General features: G+C 39.8%; 1 protein-coding gene across 2 annotated transcripts in view; it reads right to left on the bottom strand.

Annotated features, from left to right (window-relative positions):
* Positions 1–13803: 13803 nt before the first annotated feature.
* Positions 13804–19658, bottom strand: part of NLK (nemo like kinase) — a 165192-nt gene continuing 159337 nt past the window's right edge. Inside the window, exons 9-11 of one of the 2 annotated variants that reach the window (XM_043583610.1) lie at positions 18684–18882; positions 17671–17764; positions 13804–15609 (exon numbers count right to left, since the gene is read on the bottom strand). In XM_043583610.1, the coding sequence (XP_043439545.1) occupies positions 15555–15609; positions 17671–17764; positions 18684–18882 (348 nt within the window). In that variant the 3' untranslated portion in view covers positions 13804–15554. Of the gene's footprint in view, positions 15610–17670; positions 17765–18683; positions 18903–19658 lie in introns of those variants that run through there. The other variant, XM_043583611.1, reaches the window with a different exon arrangement.

The following is a 19658-nucleotide window of genomic DNA, read 5'->3' on the forward strand; positions in this document are numbered from 1 at the left end:
GGTTTCCCTGAGGCAGAAGGCATCTGGCCAGCTGTTTTGAGTGATTACCTCCTTTTCAGGTCCAAGAACCTGTGAACTTGGGAGGAGGGGCAGAGCAGGTGGAGGCCAATTCACAAAGGCTTGGTTTAAAATGCGGCCATGTTGTTGTTCATAGATCTTTTTGCACTGATTTTGATTTATTTAATTTTTTAATGTTTATTTTTGAGAGAGAGAGAGAGAGAGAGACTCAGAGGAGAGCACAAGCGGGGGCGGGGCAGAGAGGGAGGGAGACACAGAATCCGAAGGAGGCTCCAGGCTCTGAGCTGTCAGCACAGAGCCCGAACTCATGAACCGTGAGATCATGACCTGCGCCAAAGTTGGACGCTTCACCGACCGAGCCACCCAGGCTCCCTGTGATTTTGATTTTTTCAAAAAGATACTGCATTAAGGTATTATCTATCCCGATGTCTGAGTTCTTAGTACCCAGCAAACACTTTCTTTTTGCACCTTGGGGAGTGTCTCACTCACCTCACCCTAGTCCCAGCTCTGGCTGTCAGGTAGGAGTGGAGCTAAGTTTGATTTGGGGAGGAAGGGTCAGGTTACTGAGTCTAGAAAGCTAACATCCCGTTAGGTTTGATGCCAGGGCCATAGAGAGAGACAGTGGGAGATCTTGAACAAGGCAGATAGGGATGATGTTTTAGGAAGATTCATCTGTTCCCAAACGCGCAAGGTAGACCGATGTGCGGGGAGGGCTGGAAGCAAGATCTGGAGTTTGTGTGACTAGATCATGTGTTTCCAGAAGTGTAACAGTTAAAAAAGGAAAGAGCTGGCCATATTAGGGTCAGGCTATTTTCAAGATGTGCTTCAAATACATTTGATTGTGGGAGTAGAGGGCCCATGTAACGACAGAGTTAACATTTCTCACTTGTCGAGTGCCTACCGATCCTAGAGCAGGGGTTGGCGAACTTGTGTAAGTGGCCAGACAATAAATACTTTAGGCTTTGTAGGCCATGCCACTTGTTATGTGAAAGCAACTACGGACAATACGTACATGAGCAAATGTGGCCATGTTCCAATAAAACCTTATTTACAAAAATAGGCATTGGGGGAAAAAAAAAAGCAGGAACTGGGCCTCGATTTGACCTGTGGTGGTTGTAGCTTACTGAATTCCTACTCTCGGCCATTGGCAGCTTCATGGTCAAAGCCAGGTGGCCATGGGTTCTAGTTAGTAAGTAGAAAGAAAGCATGGAGGGAGTACCTCCGTCGTCCCAAGGCCTCGGCCTGGGAGGGGCACACATCTCTGGAGAAAATTTTGACATAGGCCCTCATTACCACCCAGGGCCTGGGAATGTAGTCTGGTCTTGCGCCGAGGAAGGAGAGATTTCAGCGGTCCACGAACAATGTTTGCCACAGGTTCCTTTAGGGGCAGTTTCAGAACCTTCATGGAAGGTATGTTCATGTACTCAGAAATTTTGATGAGTCCTTCACTACATGGCAGGACCTACTTGGGGTCTGAAAGAAAAAGTCAAGTGTAAAAGGAATGAGAAAATTAGGAAAGCAGTACTTCCTGAATACTAACAGAGTAAACAATCGGGGCAAAGGTCATCGGTAGATGGCACTGGATGAATTTGTTGAGGAATCAGCTGTGGCCTCTCGAAGCACCTTTCCATAGGTTGCTCCTTAATTACAAAGGGAAAGGGCACTTTTACCACGGAGAGATCTGGCAGTGACAACCTTGATCAAACGATCGAACTTAGCATCACCCAAAATGGGACAAATGGTTACACCTCCTGATTTGATGGAACGGGAAGTACACATCACCTCTGTAATAGTCTTTCCAAAATTGCTTAAGCTGAATCTGATCATGAGGAAACCCATCCAGCAAAATCCAGATCTTCCTGGGACATTCTATGTGCCAGTTGGCTTTGCACCTTCATACGTGCCAAATGCCACGAAAGAGAAAAGCAGAAGGTCTTTCCTATTAGAGGAAACTAAAAAGACCTGATGACCAAATGCAAGACGTGATCCTGGGCTAGATCCTCAAGTGGGGGGGAGGGGGAGGGGAAACCAGCTATAAATAAAATTTCGAGGAGAATTAGAGAAATTGAACATGTCCCGGATATTAGGTGGAACACCAATTGTTAAATTTCTTAGGTATGACAGAATTGTAGTTATTTGGGATAATGGCCTTGTTTTCTGAGATACATTAGGAGTGAAGTTTCATGGCGTTTCAGCAAAACTTAAAAAAAATTTTTTTTAATGTTTGTTTTTGAGAGAGAGAGAGAGCTAGAGAGCGAGAGCGAGTGAGCACAAGCGGGGAGGGGCAGAGAGAAGAGGGAGACACAGAATCTGAAGCAGGCTCCAGGCTCTGAGCTGTCAGGACAGAGCCTGATGTGGGGCTCAAACTCACAAACCAAGAGATCATGACCTGAGCCAAAGTCAGATGTTTAACTGAGCCACCCAGGTGCCCCTCAGCAAAAAACTTTAAAAAGTACATATATTTGTATACATAAATATACGTGTGTGTATATATATATATATGTACACACACACACATATTTGTGTATAGATTAGTAAATGTGGTGAATCTAGACGAAGAGTATTTGGGTTTTCTTTCTTTCTTCTTCTTTTTTTTTTTAACATTTATTTACTTATTTTGAGAGAAAGAGAAAGTGTGAGTGGGGTGGGAGGGTGCAGAGAGAGGGAGAGAGAGAATCCCAAGCAGGCTCCACACTGTCAGTGCAGAACCAGATGTGGGGCTTGAGTCCATAAACCATGAGATCATGACCTGAGCTGAAATCAAGAGTCAGATGCTTAACCGACTGAGCCACCTAGGCACCCTTATTTGGGTTTTCATCATTCAGTTGACCCCTGAACAATGAGGGGTTAGGGGTGCTGACACCCCCCCAGGCAGTTAAAAATCTGTATAACTTATAATCCCCCACCAAATTAATAGGCTGATGTTTGACTGAAAGCCTTACCTATAACATAGTCGATTAACATGTATTTTATATGTTCTATGTATCATATATACTGTATTCTTATAGAACACCTAGAGAAAAGAAAATGTTAAGAAAAATCATAAGAGAAAATACACTAATAATATTGTTTTGTAATAAATCCACGATAAGTGGACCTACACAGCTCAAACCCATATTGTTCAACAGTCAACTGTACTATTTCTTTCCACTTTTTAATAGGTTTGACATCTTTCTTTCTTTTTCTTTTTTTTTTAATTTTTTTAACGTTTTATTTATTTTTGAGACAGGGAGAGACAAAGCATGAACAGGGGAGGGCCAGAGAGAGGGGGAGACACAGAATCTGAAACAGGCTCCAGGCTCTGAGCTGTCAGCACAGAGCCCAACGCGGGGCTCGAACTCACGAACCGCGAGATCATGACCTGAGCCAAAGTCGGCCGCTTAACCGACTGAGCCACCCTGGCGCCCCAAGTTTGACATCTTTCAAAAGAAATAGTTCTTGGCAGGACAGAGATAGCCAAGACTACCTGCCCCCCAAAATGAAAAAAACAAAAAGCAAAAGTTTTCCTTATTAAATGGCATCAGCATTTTTTTTTCCAAAAAAACAGATGAACATAAGGGAAGGGAAACAAAAATAATATAAAAACAGGGAGGGGGACAAAACAGAAGAGACTCATAAATATGGAGAAAAAACAGGGTTACTGGAGGGGTCATGGGAGGGGGGATGGGCTAAATGGGTAAGGGGCATTAAGGAATGTACTCCTGAAATCATTGTTTCACTATATGCTAACTAATTTGGATGTAAATTTTAAAAAATAAAAAATAAAAAAAACCCCTCATAACTGGAAACTTCTCGTTATTCTGTTTTGCCCTCAGGGGGAATAAAAAACAGGAAAGCTTTAGGTAGAATTTTTGGATTACAATGTTTTTCCAGAGGATGTTAAACTTTATTATAAAATCCTAAGGGGAATACATAAAAAAATTCTTAGAACTAATCAGTGAGTTCAGCCAGGTTGTGGGATAAATATCAATATACAAAAGTCAGGGGCGCCTGGGTGGCTCAGTCGGTTAAGTGGCTGAGTTCGCCTCAGGTTATAATCTCACAGTTTGTGGGTTTGAGCCCTGCACTGGGCTCTTTGCTGACAGCTCGGAGCCTGGAGCCTGCTTTGGATTCTGTGTGTGTCTCTCTGCCCGTCCTCTGCTTGTGCTATCTCTCAAAAATAGATAAACGTTAAAAAAATTAAAAAATATATATACATACAAAAATCAATTGTATTACTTATTTATTTATTATTATTATTATTTTTTTTTTTTTGAGAGAGAGACACACACAGTGAGAGAGAGAGCACAAATCCCGAGCAGACTCCACATTCAGCATGGAGCCCGACACGGGGCTCGATCCCACAACCCTGGGATCATGACCTGAGCTGAAATCAAGAGTTGGACGCTCAACCGACTGAGCCACCCAGGCGCCCCTCGATTGTATTTTTATATATTAGCAATGAACAATCTGATAATGAAATTAAGAAAATTCCATCAAAAGTAACTATTTGGAAATACATTTAACAAAGGAAGTGCAAGACTTGTACACTGAAAACTACGAAACCTTGAAAGAACTGAAAGAACTAAATCAATGGAGAGACATCTCATGTTTGTGGATTGAAAGATTTAATATTGCGTACATGGCAAATTCCCCAAACTGATCCACAGATTCATGCAATCCTTATCAAAATCTCATCTGGCTGCTGCAGAAATTAACAAGCTGATTCTAAAATTCATATGGAAATGCAAGGGACGCAGAAGAGCCAAAATAGTCTTGCAAAAGAATAAAGTTGGGGGACTTCACACTTCCTGATTTCAAAACTTAACTGCAAAGCTGCAGTAATCAAGACACCAGCGATGGCTATAAAGACAGACATATAGGTCAATGAAATAGAACTGAGAGTCCAGAAATGAGCCTTTAAAGTTGCAATGAATTTATTTTATATCCTGAAACTGACTTTGTGACTTAGAAAAGAGACCAAATAAGTTATCTAATGATTGAACATCCATTTCTGGGACATCACAGCTTCATCTACGTATATTTTTAATTGTGGTAAGATATGCACAAATTTTACCATTTTAAACATTTTAAGGGTACAGTTCAGGGGCAGTAAGTACATGCACATTGTTGTGCAGCCATCACCATCAGGCAGCTACATCATTTCGAAGTTCTATACCTATGATGATTGATGCTCCATTGCAAACTCACGCCCTCTCTCCCCCCTCCTCCTGGTACCCAGTATACTTACCTTCTGTGAGTTTGACCCTTCTAGTTACCTCACGTAAGTAGAATCATACACTATTTTTTTCTTTGGTGTCTGGCTTATTTCATGTAGCATGATGTGTTCAAGGCTCCTCTATGTATCGCGTGTCAGCATTTCCTTCCTTTTAAAGTCTGAGTAACATTCCGTAGTGTATATATACACACCACACTTTGTTTATCTACTCATCCTTGGATGGACATTTGGGCTGTTTCCACCTTTTGGCTATGGCGAATCAATGCTATGAATATTGGTGTTCAAGTATCTTTGTTTAAGTTCCTGCTCTCAGTTCTTTTATGTATATACTCAGAATTGGATTGCTGGATCAAAAAATAATTCTAATTTTAGGAACCGCCACACTTTCCCATAGCGGCTGCACCATTTTCCATTCCCATCAGCAATGCACAAGGATTCCAACTTCTCACGTTCTTGCCAACATTTGTACAATATTTTTTGATAATTTTTTAATCTTTTGCTTCAAATATATTTTTGTCAGAACTTGGTAGCTGCAGATTCCCAGCTAATTCTAATTATGGAAAACATGACTACCATATGAACTGATTGGAAAGTCCTTATTGGCAAACTAAGCAGTCAAAATAGATTTATTTTCTGTTAGAAAAAAGTCTGGCTTCATTTTATACATGTTTCCATAAAAAGCCCTGCTCACTTCTGAATTTTAAGACAGTCAGAGCTGTGGTATGAATTTGTTGCCTGAATGAAGTAAAATTCTGCCAGTCTCAATATTTCTTACTAATACTCTCTTTGCTTTACTTTCAAGAGGTTATCTATCTCTCAGGATTGATGTGTTATCTGAGAGCAGCGAGATGAAAAGAGGCGAGGGCTTTATACACAAAAACAGTTTCGTATTTTCCCTTTTACTTAGCAACCAGGAGTTTTACACACAGGACCACTGCACCACAGTAATCGTTACAGTGTAGGAAGTATGTCTTTCTTGGGTGAAGCAGACTGGGGATTGTGAAGGGCAAGGTGAACACCCTGGAGAATGATGGCGGAAACATGTTGAAGTTGACGCCCTTAAAAATATATGTGCCTGTGTGCCTCCTGGAGCCTTCATTTATCTCCACGGGTATGTGTATTGCAGCTTAGAGAATCCCTGTCTGACTTTATTCCCTTCCCAACTAGACATTATTCTTGCTGTATGCAGTCGGCGTTTGCTTAGTTTTCCCCACACATTTGCCAGTTTGACAACCATTCTTGCACTGGAGATCTGCTTATTCTTCTTGAAGTACATTCTTTGGAATTTGCTGACGGTAATGATCTATTCATAGTAAACTGAATTTGTGTTATTACGAAAATATCTTTTATGTCTTTGCACTAAATGATAGTTTGTAATTCTGGGTTAACATTTCTTTCTTCTCAAAACGTTGACTAGTCGGATGATTCTGTTGTCTTCTAGCTTCGATTGTTGCTGTTGAGTTTTCAATGCTATTCTTTTTAGGCAATTTTTTGTTACATTTAAGGCCACTTTGTCATCCTGCAGTTCCACTAGAACATGCTATCTATCCTGCTTATGATTAGTGTTTCCTAAATTCAATGATTCCCTACTATGACAAAATCTGGGAGTATTTCAGCTATTTAATTTTGTCTATCTTCTCTTTGGGACTCCAATTTTATACAGAGTCGATCTTGGTCACTCTATCCCCCAAGTCTCTTAATGTCTTTTATTATTTCCTGTGCAGATTTGTTTCTGCTGTACATTAGGTTAATGTATTCTGGGTAATCTTTCACAAGTTGTAGTTTGTTTTCTTTGACAGTGTTCAATTGGAACTGTTTAACCTATCAAATCTATTTTTACATCCAATGACTTTCTTTTCATTTGTGTAAGTTTATTATTTTTCAAATTTTCCTGGTCATAGTTCAGTTGACTTTTCTTTTTTTTTAAACATTTATTCATTTTTGACAGAGACAGAGTGCGAGCTGGGGGTGGGAGGGGGTGGGGAGGGCAGAGAGAGAGAGAGAGAGAGAGAGAGAGAGAGGGAGACACAGGATTTGCAACAGGTTCCAGGCTCTGAGCTGTCAGCAGAGTCCAACGCAGGGCTCAACCCACAAACCCTGAGATCATGACCTGAGCCGAAATCGGACATTTAACCAACTGAGCCACCCAGGCAGCCTGGCTGACTTTTACTTCTTACTTGGCTTTTTTTTTTAAGTACGGTATCATACCTTCATTTCTCAGTATTTTATAGCATAATCATTTTTTGTTTATTTATTTTGAGAGAGAGAAGGGGGTGCAGAGAGAGGGAGAGAGACAATTCCAATTCGTGCTTTCAGTGCAGAGCTTGATGCGGGGCTCGATTTCATGAAATGGGAAATCATGCGCCAAAATCAAGAGTTGGACGCTTAACTGACTGAGCCACCCCAAAGCATTATCATTCTGTATTCTGCATCCAGTACTTCCGGTATCAGATCACTTGGTTTGTAATGGTCTCTTATATATAACACTTCTTTCCTTATGTTTTGTAATTTGGGGTTGTGAGCTCATTTTTTGGGTGTGTTTTATCTACTGGAATCTTTTGAGGCTTCCGTTAAGGATAAGGTTGTAAGAGATACATATCCTTGTGGCAGTTGATTTTTTTTTTTTTCCCTTTCACTGAAGGAATAGCTCTTTGAAGATCTCAGCTATATATATGTGGGATCTAAATTTTAATTTCACATCTTGCTCAAGGTCATGTGTCCTGTCTCTCATGTAGTGTTACTAGCTAAGATTCTAATGTGTTTCTTTGAGTCTTAGTTTCTTCCTCTGAAAGATGGGTCTAATTAATAATAGTACCCACATTATGGGGTTGTTGTGCAATTAATATTTGCAGTTCTTAGAACAGAGTCTGGTAGTCAATAAATATTAGCTACTATATAGCTAATATATATATCATATATATATAATATATATGATATAGATATATATATATATATATAGAGAGAGAGAGGTATATTACCTTATATATTATATATATTTACCAGTTGGCAAATGGCCTCAGGGAAAGCAATGGCTCCAGTGCCCTTTGGTTTTGGTCCTTAAAGATTTCCCTCTTTCTGTAAGCTTAGCTACTTATTGTTATATTTCATTAAGAATTCCTAGGTGTTTAATAGTGTTTTTTAGAATGTGAAATCATCTATATTGCTGAAAATACTTTTGCTGTAAAAAGACCTGTGAACACAACTGGCTGTAAAACTCAACATCATCTGATTCTTGACAGTAAGCCAAGAGCACGGATATTAAAGATGTGGTCATTCTATTGGTCTTTATTTGCCATATGTATGATGTATATGAAAGACATGTTAATTTTTTTAAAATTTAGTTTCGAGAGAGAGAGAGAGAGAGCAGGAGAGGGGCAGAGAGACGAGAGAGAGAATCTCAAATAGGCTCTGCACTGTCCACTCTGCTCAGGCAGCATGAACCGTGAGATCATGACCTGAGCCGAAATCAAGAGTTGGCTTAACCGACTGAGCCACGCAGGCGCCCCAAAGTATATTAATTTTTAAGGCCCCTGTTGGTAAAATGACCGAGGAAGTCTTGAATGATGTAAGTTTTGGCAAACAGGACGGAATGAAAAAAAAGGCACGCAAATGAGCAGATAGGGCCACATCTGAACCTGTTGAGAGTTTGTACAACTAAATGCCTCTTGATTTTCTTAGGGTGTTTGGTGAGCTGGAAAAAATGGTTAGTTTTTTTTTTTTTTTTAACATGGTTTGAATACTTGTCTTTTAAGAAAATGTGTAATAAAATTAAAATTAAAAAATGATTTAAAAAACAAGTACTACTACATATATGAGCGATGGCTTACCTGGGGGGAAATTGGGTTAGTTGGTTCTACCTTGAATTATTTGTCCTCATAGAAAAACAATGCCATGACAAAGGACAGAAACACAGATAAGGGGCAATTAATTCAAGTTATTTACTGTTCACCTTCATAATAAAAAAGTGGCTCAAATTAAAAGCTTTAGCTCTGTGTGTTCATGTGGAACAATCTTCCACATAGATTACATGAAGAAGGCAAGGTGCAGGATAGTATGCAGATGATCCTATCCTTCCTATAAAAACATATAAACTTTATTATGCAGAATATTTCTGGAATGACCCACAGAAGCTGGAAAGGGTGGTTTGACTCTAAGGAGAGTGATTTCCTTTTCACGATCCTTTTGTAGGTTGTACACTCTGAATGTAATACTAACACACAAAACCAATATAGTTTTTAAAAAAAATTTTTAACATTTATTTATTTTTTGAGAGAGAGAGACACAGCATTAGCAGGGGAGAGGCAGAGAGAGAGGGAGTCACAGATTCCAAAGTGGGCTCCAAGCTGTCAGCACAGAGCCTGACATGGGGCTTGAACTCACAAACCATGAGATCATGACCTGAGCTGAAGTCGGATGCTTAACCGACCGAGCCACCCAGGTGCCCCAACCAATATAGTTTTATAAAAGGAATCCATAATATTGTCTTTACAAGACTTTTCTTCTCAAGGATAAGCATTCTCAAAGACTCTAAAGTAAAGCTGTTCATTCTTAAAAACCATGATACGGTTGCTGCAATTAAGAACCGGATGAAGATAAGTTGGCTGTGAGGATGATGAGCTCTGAAAATTAGTGTTATTAAAAGTTAAACCCATCTTTCTTTAGAGATCTTTTTTTTTTTTTTTTTAATTTTTAAACTTTATTTATTTTTGAGAGAAAGAGAGCGTGAGTGGGGAGGGGCAGAGAGAGGGAGACACAGAACTAGAAGCAGCTCCAGGCTCTGAGCCGTGAGCACAGAGCCCGACGTGGGGCTCGAACTCACAAGCGGTGAGATCATGACCTGAGGTGAGGTAGGGCGCTTAACTGACTGAGCCCCCCAGGCACCCCTAGAAATCTTTAAAAAAAAAATTATTGGGGCGCCTGAGTGGCCAGGTCTGTTAAGCGTCCGACTTCAGCTCAGGTCACGATCTCACGGTCAGTGAGTTCGAGCCCCGCGTCCGGCTCTGGGCTGATGGCTCAGAGCCTGGAGCCTGCTTCCGGTTCTGTGTCTTCCTCTCTCTCTGCCCCTCCCCCGTTCATGCTCTGTCTCTCTCTGTCTCAAAAATAAATAAACGTTAAAAAAAATATATTTATTTTGAGAGAAAGTGCATGTGGGCACGAGTGGGGGAGGGGCAGGGAGGGAGAGAGAGAGAGAATCCCAAGCAGGGCCTATGCTCAGCACAGACCATGAGCTCATGACCATGAGATTATGACCTGAAGTAATATCAAGAATTGGAAGCTTAACCCACTGAGCCACCCAGGTGCCCCTCTTTATTGAGATCTTTGATTATTCCTTGAGACATGAGGAGACTGACCACTGTATCAGAGACCTCTGAAGTCAGCTACATAACATAAATGCTGACTTCTTAGCAAGAAGGTCTACTTGTTAAAAGTTCTACCACCAGCAACCTGAAGACACTGGAACTTACCACTTCTTTCCAAGATTCTGGGCATTGTTCATTCACTGAAAAAGTCACTTAAAAAGTGTAGGGGAAATAATTATACACTAACAAGCTGGACAACCTAGAAAAAATGGATACATTCCTAGAAACATACAATTTTCCAGCATTGTATCATGAACAAATAGAAAATCTGAAGACACTGATTAGTCATGAGGAGGATGAACAGTAATGAAAAATCTCCTAACAAACAAAAGTCCAGGATCAGATAGCTTCACTGGAGTTTTCTACCACACACTCAAAGAAAATGTACACCAATCTTTCTCAAACTCTTCCAAAAAACTGAAGAGGAGGGAAAGCTTCTAAATACATTTTAGGAGGCCACCAATATCCTTGATGAACACAGATGCAAAAATCCTCAATGAAATATTAGCAATCCAAGTCCAACAATACATTAAAAGGATCATATACCATGACCAAGCGGGGTTTACTCCAGGGATGCAAGGATAGTTCAACAATCAATGTGATACCCACAGTAATAAAAGAAAAATCATATGATCATCTCAATAGATGCAGAAAAAGCATCTGACAAAATTCAACATCCATTTATAATAAAAGCTCTCAACGAAGTAAGTATAGAGGGAATGTAGCTCATAAAGAAGGGTCATATGTGTGAATCTTATAGCTAACATCATACTCAATGGTTAAAAGCTAAAAGGTTTTCCTCTAAGATCAGGAACAAGACAAGGATGCATATTCTTACCACTTTTATTCAACATAGTACTAGAAGTCCTAGCCATGGCAATCAGGTAAGAAAAAGAAATGGAAGGCATCCAAATTAGAAAGGAAGGAAGAAATAAAATTGTTACTATTTGCAGATGACATGTATGTATGTATGTATGTATGTATATGTATATGTGTGCGTATATATGTGTGTGTGTGTGTTTATGTATGTGTGTGTGTGTATGTATATATGTGTATGTATATGTATGTATAATATATATATATCCCTAAAGAATCCACCAAAAACCTATTAGCACTAATAACTTAATTCAGGACAGCTAGGATGCAAAACAATACAGATATCTGTGGCATTTTTATACACCAATAACAAGACACCAGAAAGAGAAATGAAAAACAATACTATTTACAATTGCATCAAAAAGAATAAATTACCAAGGAATAAATTTAACCAAGGAAGTGAAAGACTTATATAATGAAAACTAGAAGATGCTGAAGACAGAAATTGAAGAGGACACAAACAGAGGGAAAGGTATTCTGTGCTCATGGATTGGAGAATTAATACTGTTAAAATGTCCCTAATACCCAAAGCTATCTACAAATTCAATGGAATATCTATCAAAATTCCAATGGTATACTTCACAGAACTAAAACAAATAATTCCAAAATTTGTATGGAACCACAAAAGATCCTGAATACCCAAAGCAATCTTGAGAAATAACAATACAGCTGGAGGTACCAGGCTCCTTGATTTAAAACTATACTACAAAGTTACTGTAATCAAAACAGTATGGTAATGGTACAAAAACAGACATACAGATCAATGGAGCATAGTTGAGAGCCCAGAAATAAACTCACACATACATAGACAATTGGTCTATGATGAAGGGGCCAAGAACATACAATAGAGAAAGGATAGTCTCTTCAATAAATGGTGTTGGGAAAATTCGACAGCCACATGCAAGAGGATGAAACTAGACTATCTTACACCATACACAAAAATTAGTTCAAAATGGATTAAAGTCTTGAATAGAAGACCTGAAACCATAAAATTCCAAGAAGAAAACAGGCAGTAAACTTCTTGGCATTGGTTTTAGTGGCATCTTTGTGGATCAGACTCCAAAGACAAGGAAAACTAAAGCCAAAATAAACTAAAAAGCTTCTGCACAGCAATGGAAACCATTATCAAAATAAAAAGGCAACCTACTGAATGGTAGATATTTGCAAGCCATGTATGTGATAAAGGGTTATTATCTGTGATATACAAGGAACTCATACAACTCAACAGAAAAACAAACAATGCAATTAAAAAATTGGCAGAGGATAAGAATAAAACATTTTTCCGAAGAACACGTATAGGTGGCCAACAGGCACATGAAAAGATGCCTGTTTGAGAGACAGACAGAGAGAGAGACAGACAGAGAGAGAGAGATCCCATGACCCTGGGATCATGCCAAGATATTCTGTCTAATATTTATCTCTGAAGAATTAGTTTTAAACTGTTACAGGTGCAACTCATAATCCCGTCTTGTAAGTGATAAAAACTAGTTTTCTTATTTAAGCACTATTCTATTAACAAGGCTTCCTTCTAGGTAATTCTTACACTCAGTAGGTATTCAAAAGTTTATCAGATGAACAAACAAATATGTGTGTGTGTATTAGTAGTTGGAATAGTCAACTCCTTCCATGTCAGGAAAAAAATCCATTCATTTGGATTTTTGGAATTTGGAATTCATTCCAAAAATGGATTCATTTGGAATCCATTCCATTCAAGAAAAGACAGGGGTAAATCTATGTCATCTACAAACTCAACAGTCATGTTGCCTTATCTGCCACAGGGAAGGTATTCTGAAGTCAGGCAGTCTGGTGTCAGGTCGTAATTACCCACCACCCGGCAAGGACTTCTTCCTTAGCTGGAATTACATTTGGGCTGCTGGGGTGGGGGTGAGCAGGAGGCAGAAAGGAAGAGGAGGGTGAGGTCAAGTCCTCAGCAGTCTGCTTCATCTAGAGCAGTCCACTTTTATTTATTTAATGTATTGGACTCTCACGTATTGAAATTTGATCTCACATTGAAAATGGGGTTCTTTGTGCAACAAAACAAAACAAAAAAACAAAAGAAAGAAAACCACTGGGTTAGACTCTAAGGTCTGGAAAAGACTTTCAAACGATATGTATTTGACTCACAATGTCTTTAATATTAGTTAATTAAGTTTTTGATATGTTCTTGGCAATGTAAGGTTTCTGGGAAGATTTTTAAAAACCACAACTAATTTCCTCCAAGATCAAAACAGAACTATAAATAGCCAATGTCTTCAAACTACAAAATCAGGATAAAAGCTGTACTGAAGAGAAAACAAAGGAAAGGAATTGAAATAAAAAAGATGACACATCTTTTTCAAATGTCACATTTAATGTTTTCACCACTGTACTTCAAATCTACATTGTACAAAGTGACCAGTAAGTGTGCCACGGTAATTGACCAACCTCTGAGATTGTACCTTTCACACCAGTGTCTTCTTGGGCTCTTTTGATACTAAACACGTTTCTCATTCAAGTGAATTGAAATGCTTCAGTTGGGTTGATTCTCAGGAGCCTCATAAAAAAAAAACAAAGATATTGCACCATCTTTGTTTAGTAATTCAATGTTTGTTTCTTTCACAGCAAATAATTACTTCATTGAAGTTAAAACTTCCAAACATAACTTATTAATAGTCTTCAAATTCAGCTCAGATCACTCAAGATGAAAATACTCTGCTAAATACAGATAACTTACAATAACTTTAACAGTTAATTGTCCATAACACACACCAAGGTTTTTTCCTAGACCAATTTTAAGACGATCCATTAGTATTCCTTGTACAGGTGAAAAACGATCTTCAATTTTCTTGTCTTTTTATTTTTAATATAAAAGTTGGAAGGGACATTCAAGTTTCAAGTCTCCACATTGAACTTAAAAAAAAAAAATAGTCATCATCAGCATGTGGAGGTAAACAAGCCAAGTTGTATAACTCCAGGAGGTAGAGGCCTTCAATTTGTATTCATATATACATATGCACAGAAGAATTCAGTGTTCCAACAGAAAAAAGAATTTGTCAAAAAGTAATAAGTTATTTACTACTGTGACATTTCAAGACTCCCACAGCTTTGCCTAAGGACACAAACACATTTGACATAATTCCCTATGTGCCTTTTTTTGTGGCTTTAAAATTTTTAAAAATTTGTTTTTGTCTTTATTTTTTTTTTTTAACTGTCCAGTGCAGGAAAAGTCTCACAAAATTTCACAGACCTAAAATGTGCAAGCTAGTTCTCTCTCTATACAGCAATGTTGGGATTCTTTTGAAATTAGCCCAGAAATGAATTATTTACACACATGAAAGATGCATGCTTGGGGGTTCTTTTATGTAAGAAAGAGCAGAAAAACTTCTAATAAAAATAGATTAAATATATATATATATTTATACTGGGTAAGGAAAACAGAAGTTTAGTCTCTCCTAGTCACAAACTCATTCTCTCTACCCACAACATTGGATTTTAGACAGCACACATCACCGTCACGGCTCTAATGAGAAGCTAATTATAGGGCTTGATCATTAGGTGGCATGCCCCACCCCCCACCCCTCCCCCAGGTGCAGCCACGATCAGCTCATGTGGCTCCATGATTGGTCGCAGGCAAGGTTTCTAGATTCTTTCATTTTAGAAAACCCCAAATTTTCAGGAATGGCTCAAATATCAAAATGGACGACTGTCCTTTGTGTGTGTGTGTGTGTGTGTGTGTGTGTATGTGAACAATCTCACTTCATTTAAAAAAAGAAAAACAAAACAAAACAAAAACACAAAACCCCAAAATCCCAAATTTGGTTCAATTCTCTTTTGTTCTGAGGTGAGCCATAACAGCTGCACTAAATTCATAAAACATGTGCAACTCTGGGTAAAATATTTTTCTTCTAAAAGCACAACCACTTTACAAGATTAAAAGTCTAGTAACATTTCTAAATATTATTCATATCATACAAGTAGTGGTTGTTAATTTAAAACTTCATTAGTAAAATTACAGTACAAGCATGATTAACCTCCAGAATTGCAAATCCCAGACTCCAGTGGAAAGCTACATTACATCTTCAGTAGTACATTATCTTCCACCGTCACTCCCACACCAGAGGAGATGGGGGCATCTCGGACGGCTGGGCAACAGTGGAACTGGAAGAAAACGGAGACACGGTGAAACCAGCTGTCACACCACAAAGGGCAAGAGGGTGAGTCAGTGCTGCGTGTTTCCCTCCCTGCCTTTAAAAAAATCGTAAAGTCCATTTCTGGATTTTTGTTTGTTTAACTTCTCACTGTTCATTCAAGAATCTGCATCTCTAAGTGAGGCAACTGTGATGGGCCTGAAAACGATAGGTCACTGACTCGTGGGCCGCCGAGCAAACCCTCTCACCTTTCCTCTTCTGGAAGGGAAGAGGCTACCCGCCTCACTGGCTACTGTGACAAATGCATGAGATAATGTATGCAAAGTGGTTTCACTGCGCCTAGTTCATAATATGAAGCAAGTGGTAGGTACTGTAAATAATAATGTCTATAATCAACCAGGAAAATAACCTTAAAGGATGCAGAATTATCTACTGAAAAGTAGCCTCTCAAAATACAGTGACATTAAGTGGGGATCTATTTTGAATGAGGCTTTAAGCACTCTTTTATCAAGTATTAATTCAGTAGTAATGGATAATCACTTAGCATTTGTTATCCACAGATGGGTTTTTTCAGTTATGTGACATATCTGTCTAATTTGGCTAACTGGATTATAAACTTGTGGGTGTGTGTAAGCACTGTGCTTCCTGGGGCCTGGGATAATGAATAACTGGCACCTGAAAGGTACTGAAACACGTGATTGGCTGGGTCACTGACTCTTAGGGGGAAATAATAAAACAAAGTAATTTTAAACCACAGAGAAAAGTAAAAAGCAGCCTAATTCTTTCTCTCCATAGACAAATACATGGAAGAATGAAAGTCACCCTGATTTAAAAAATTTTAAATGAAAATTCTTGACTTTGATTCAACAAATTCAATCAAGTTCAACACCATGTCAAGGCCAGTTAAAAGAAAGCACAGGGAAGTGGGAGGAAGGAGGGGCAGAAAGGCAGGTGGGGTAGGAAGGAGAAGAGTGTGGCTTCCCAGATCCAAATCTGTCCTTCTCTGCCCTGCTTTGTGACGCCGGAGCCAGACCCTGCTCACATTACCCTTTGACGCCTGGCTTGTGCTGGGAGGGCGCTGCAAGGCCACAGCATCAGGGGCTCTCCTTCCTGGTTCTGGTGGGGTTTTTTTTGTTTTTTGTTTTTTTTGACATGGAAGGCTCAGTTTTGTTCTACCCAAACTTTCTGGCAAGTTTCTCTGCAACCCAACAGGCCTCTCTGATGGACTAGTTCTGCCCACTCCTTTTGCAAAGTTTTCTCACCACCCTCACGCTGTGTGTGTTCCTATGGCAGCCATATCCTCTCCAAAGAAGTCCAAATCTTATTAGCCTTGGGTGGAGGGGCCTCCTCCAAATTCTTAATTTCTTCCTTGTTCACTCTTCCCTCAGTCTAGAGGGAGTACCTGCTTCTTGCATCTGCTACTTTGGGAAACTCCAGGATCTTCTTATGCACCATCTTTTCCTAGGTAATGCTTCTCGCTATTAAATCTTCCCTGTTCCCATTACTGGGTGTGGTTTCTTTCTCCTGACTGGACCTTAACTGATGCAAGGAGTGAGGGGAAAAGAGATGGAGAAGGAAAGGACACACAGACAGACAAAGAGAATGAGGCTCGTTGGATTCTGAAGTGGCTATAAAGTTCTTTACACAAAACTCTACACAGGACACACCGGCACTATACCTATAAAGTAATCTTGCTTCCAGTTATTATTAAGGTGGTGGGGACGGTGGCAGGAGCCAAGATGACCACGTCTAACTCGAGGGCAGTGGCCACCACACTGCCACTGCAGGAGGATCCCTAGCTACCCGTGCGCGTGATCAGGCAGTACAGTGGTCATCTGGGAACAAAACTGCTAAAGCGCCACCCAATGCAACCACTGTGAATTGGTGTCCGTGTAAAAATGAATGCTGTCATTTTTTCATCTGCTTTTGACTAAAGCCAAACCTCGTAAAAGAAAACCTTCTTTTTATCTGTATTATCCAATCTAAATAAAAACAGAAATATGCTGAACAACCAAATCACAATGGCACCCTTTTAATAACAAGAAAGTAAGAATTACATACACATAGTTACCTAATAAAGCTCTTAAAAGCAGCAGACTGCGGGTTGATGCAGAGAGGCACTCTGTTTCCTTTCTGCTGTTCCAAAATGAACTGGTGAATAATTTCTGTGGAGAAAGCAAACATCATACAATCCATGCCGACCTGCAGGCCTGGGAACAGTGGACTCTCAGCTAACTGGCCAGCATCTGAACAGCATATCCTACTGGTCTCATTAGATCAAACACACATATCACGTATCGGGCAGAATCCAATGGAACTGTCCCGAAACCAAAATGACAGTGGCTGCTAAACACAGGCAACCCCCTTCTCTGCCAAGTGGCATTATATGGGTTGGAAACCCCATCAGTGGGAGGAGAAAAATGGTCTGTAAATTTGAGAGTGATGCCACTTGGGTTGGCATTATGAGTGAATCTTCTCAATTGCTGGTAATTATTGCCTTTTTGAAAATCACTTAAAAAAACCCTCAATTGGTGTTTAGGTACATAGTTTTGGGCTGTTTACTTTGAGGACCACTCCTTTCTAGAATGTCCTAAAATGTCTAAAATCATTCAGAATTTTGGATGTCATTAACCTCCAGTGTGGACCACCCCAATAAGAGACCCTGTCAGGGAACTTTAGGAGTAGACTATCAGAAATTCCCCTCTCTTGTGATCATTCAAGGAATGATTCCCTCAGTAGATGTTTATCCTTTTCAAAGTCTGCATGTTTTATGAAAAAGTCCAGTATGTTTCAGTCAATGAAACCACACTGAGTGAATCCATATTAACTACTTTTGAGTCACACTCACTAGGTAAGTCATCTTGGGAAGCTCCTCTGCCTGACCTTCCACTCGTACTATTAAATCGGTGTTTTCACACCACACAGAGCCTTCTTAGCATATACGCCCTGGCCAAGCAGCTATACGCGAGGTTGTAAAATAAACACATGGAGGAACTTTGGTCGCCATCCAGACTCAGCTTTTCATGGCTACATAATGAAAAACGTTATTATCTTACCTGGCCGAGGGCCAAGAAAGATACTCACCTTTAACCTGTCGAACAGAACTGAGGTTCTTCTCAAAAGTGTCATCAAATTTGGGATTGGTGACGGGCTCAAAGTCACTGGTATAAACTCTTCCAGTAGAGGTGGAAAAGCAACATTTACACATACACGTGTGATATCGTAGTCGCCCTTCATCTAAGTAGGGGTGGGCTAAGGCATCCTTAGCGGATATTCTTTTGGACTGAAATCAAATTTAGAGACCAGCACATCAACGCTACAGATAAACATGACTGTCCACACAGGATCTTTCGTAAGACACAGTAACTGCTTTTCACAGCCCATTCTTAATTTACGGCACATCTTGTGTAAAAAGGGGTGACTGAATTTAGAGGCGGGTAGTGTAGTGTTAGAGGGAGTATGTCACTTAGGACAACCGACCACCACACACCACCATAAAGCACTTAGAAGTGACTCTGCTAAGATCCTGAAGAGTTCCCACCTTGAAATGGATATATGCATGGCCAAACATGGCAAATACCATGACATTTAAATATGCAATGCTTTGGAGGGGTAAGTTTACATTAAAAATTTTTTTTTTTCAACGTTTATTTATTTTTGGGACAGAGAGAGACAGAGCATGAACGGGGGAGGGGCAGAGAGAGAGGGAGACACAGAATCGGAACCAGGCTCCAGGCTCTGAGCCATCAGAAATGGCCCCCGACGCGGGGCTCGAACTCACGGACCGCGAGATCGTGACCTGGCTGAAGTCGGACGCCTAACGGACTGTGCCACCCAGGCGCCTCAAGTTTACATTTTAAATAACAGTTATATTTCTAAATACGTTTCAGCATTTGGTAGAGATGTGATCATGGTGGCAATTTTACAAAGCTGCTTGAAACTTTTATCCTCTCAGAATACCAACTGAGGGCCAAAGCCTATGTGGAAGCTGCTGGCGTTAGGCAGCAGATAACGGTCCGAATGCCAAGTTTTGACGGCCGGCTCTGTCTGTATATCAGT

The sequence above is a fragment of the Prionailurus bengalensis genome, chromosome E1 (genome assembly GCF_016509475.1).
Source record: "Prionailurus bengalensis isolate Pbe53 chromosome E1, Fcat_Pben_1.1_paternal_pri, whole genome shotgun sequence".
NCBI lineage: Eukaryota > Metazoa > Chordata > Mammalia > Carnivora > Felidae > Prionailurus > Prionailurus bengalensis.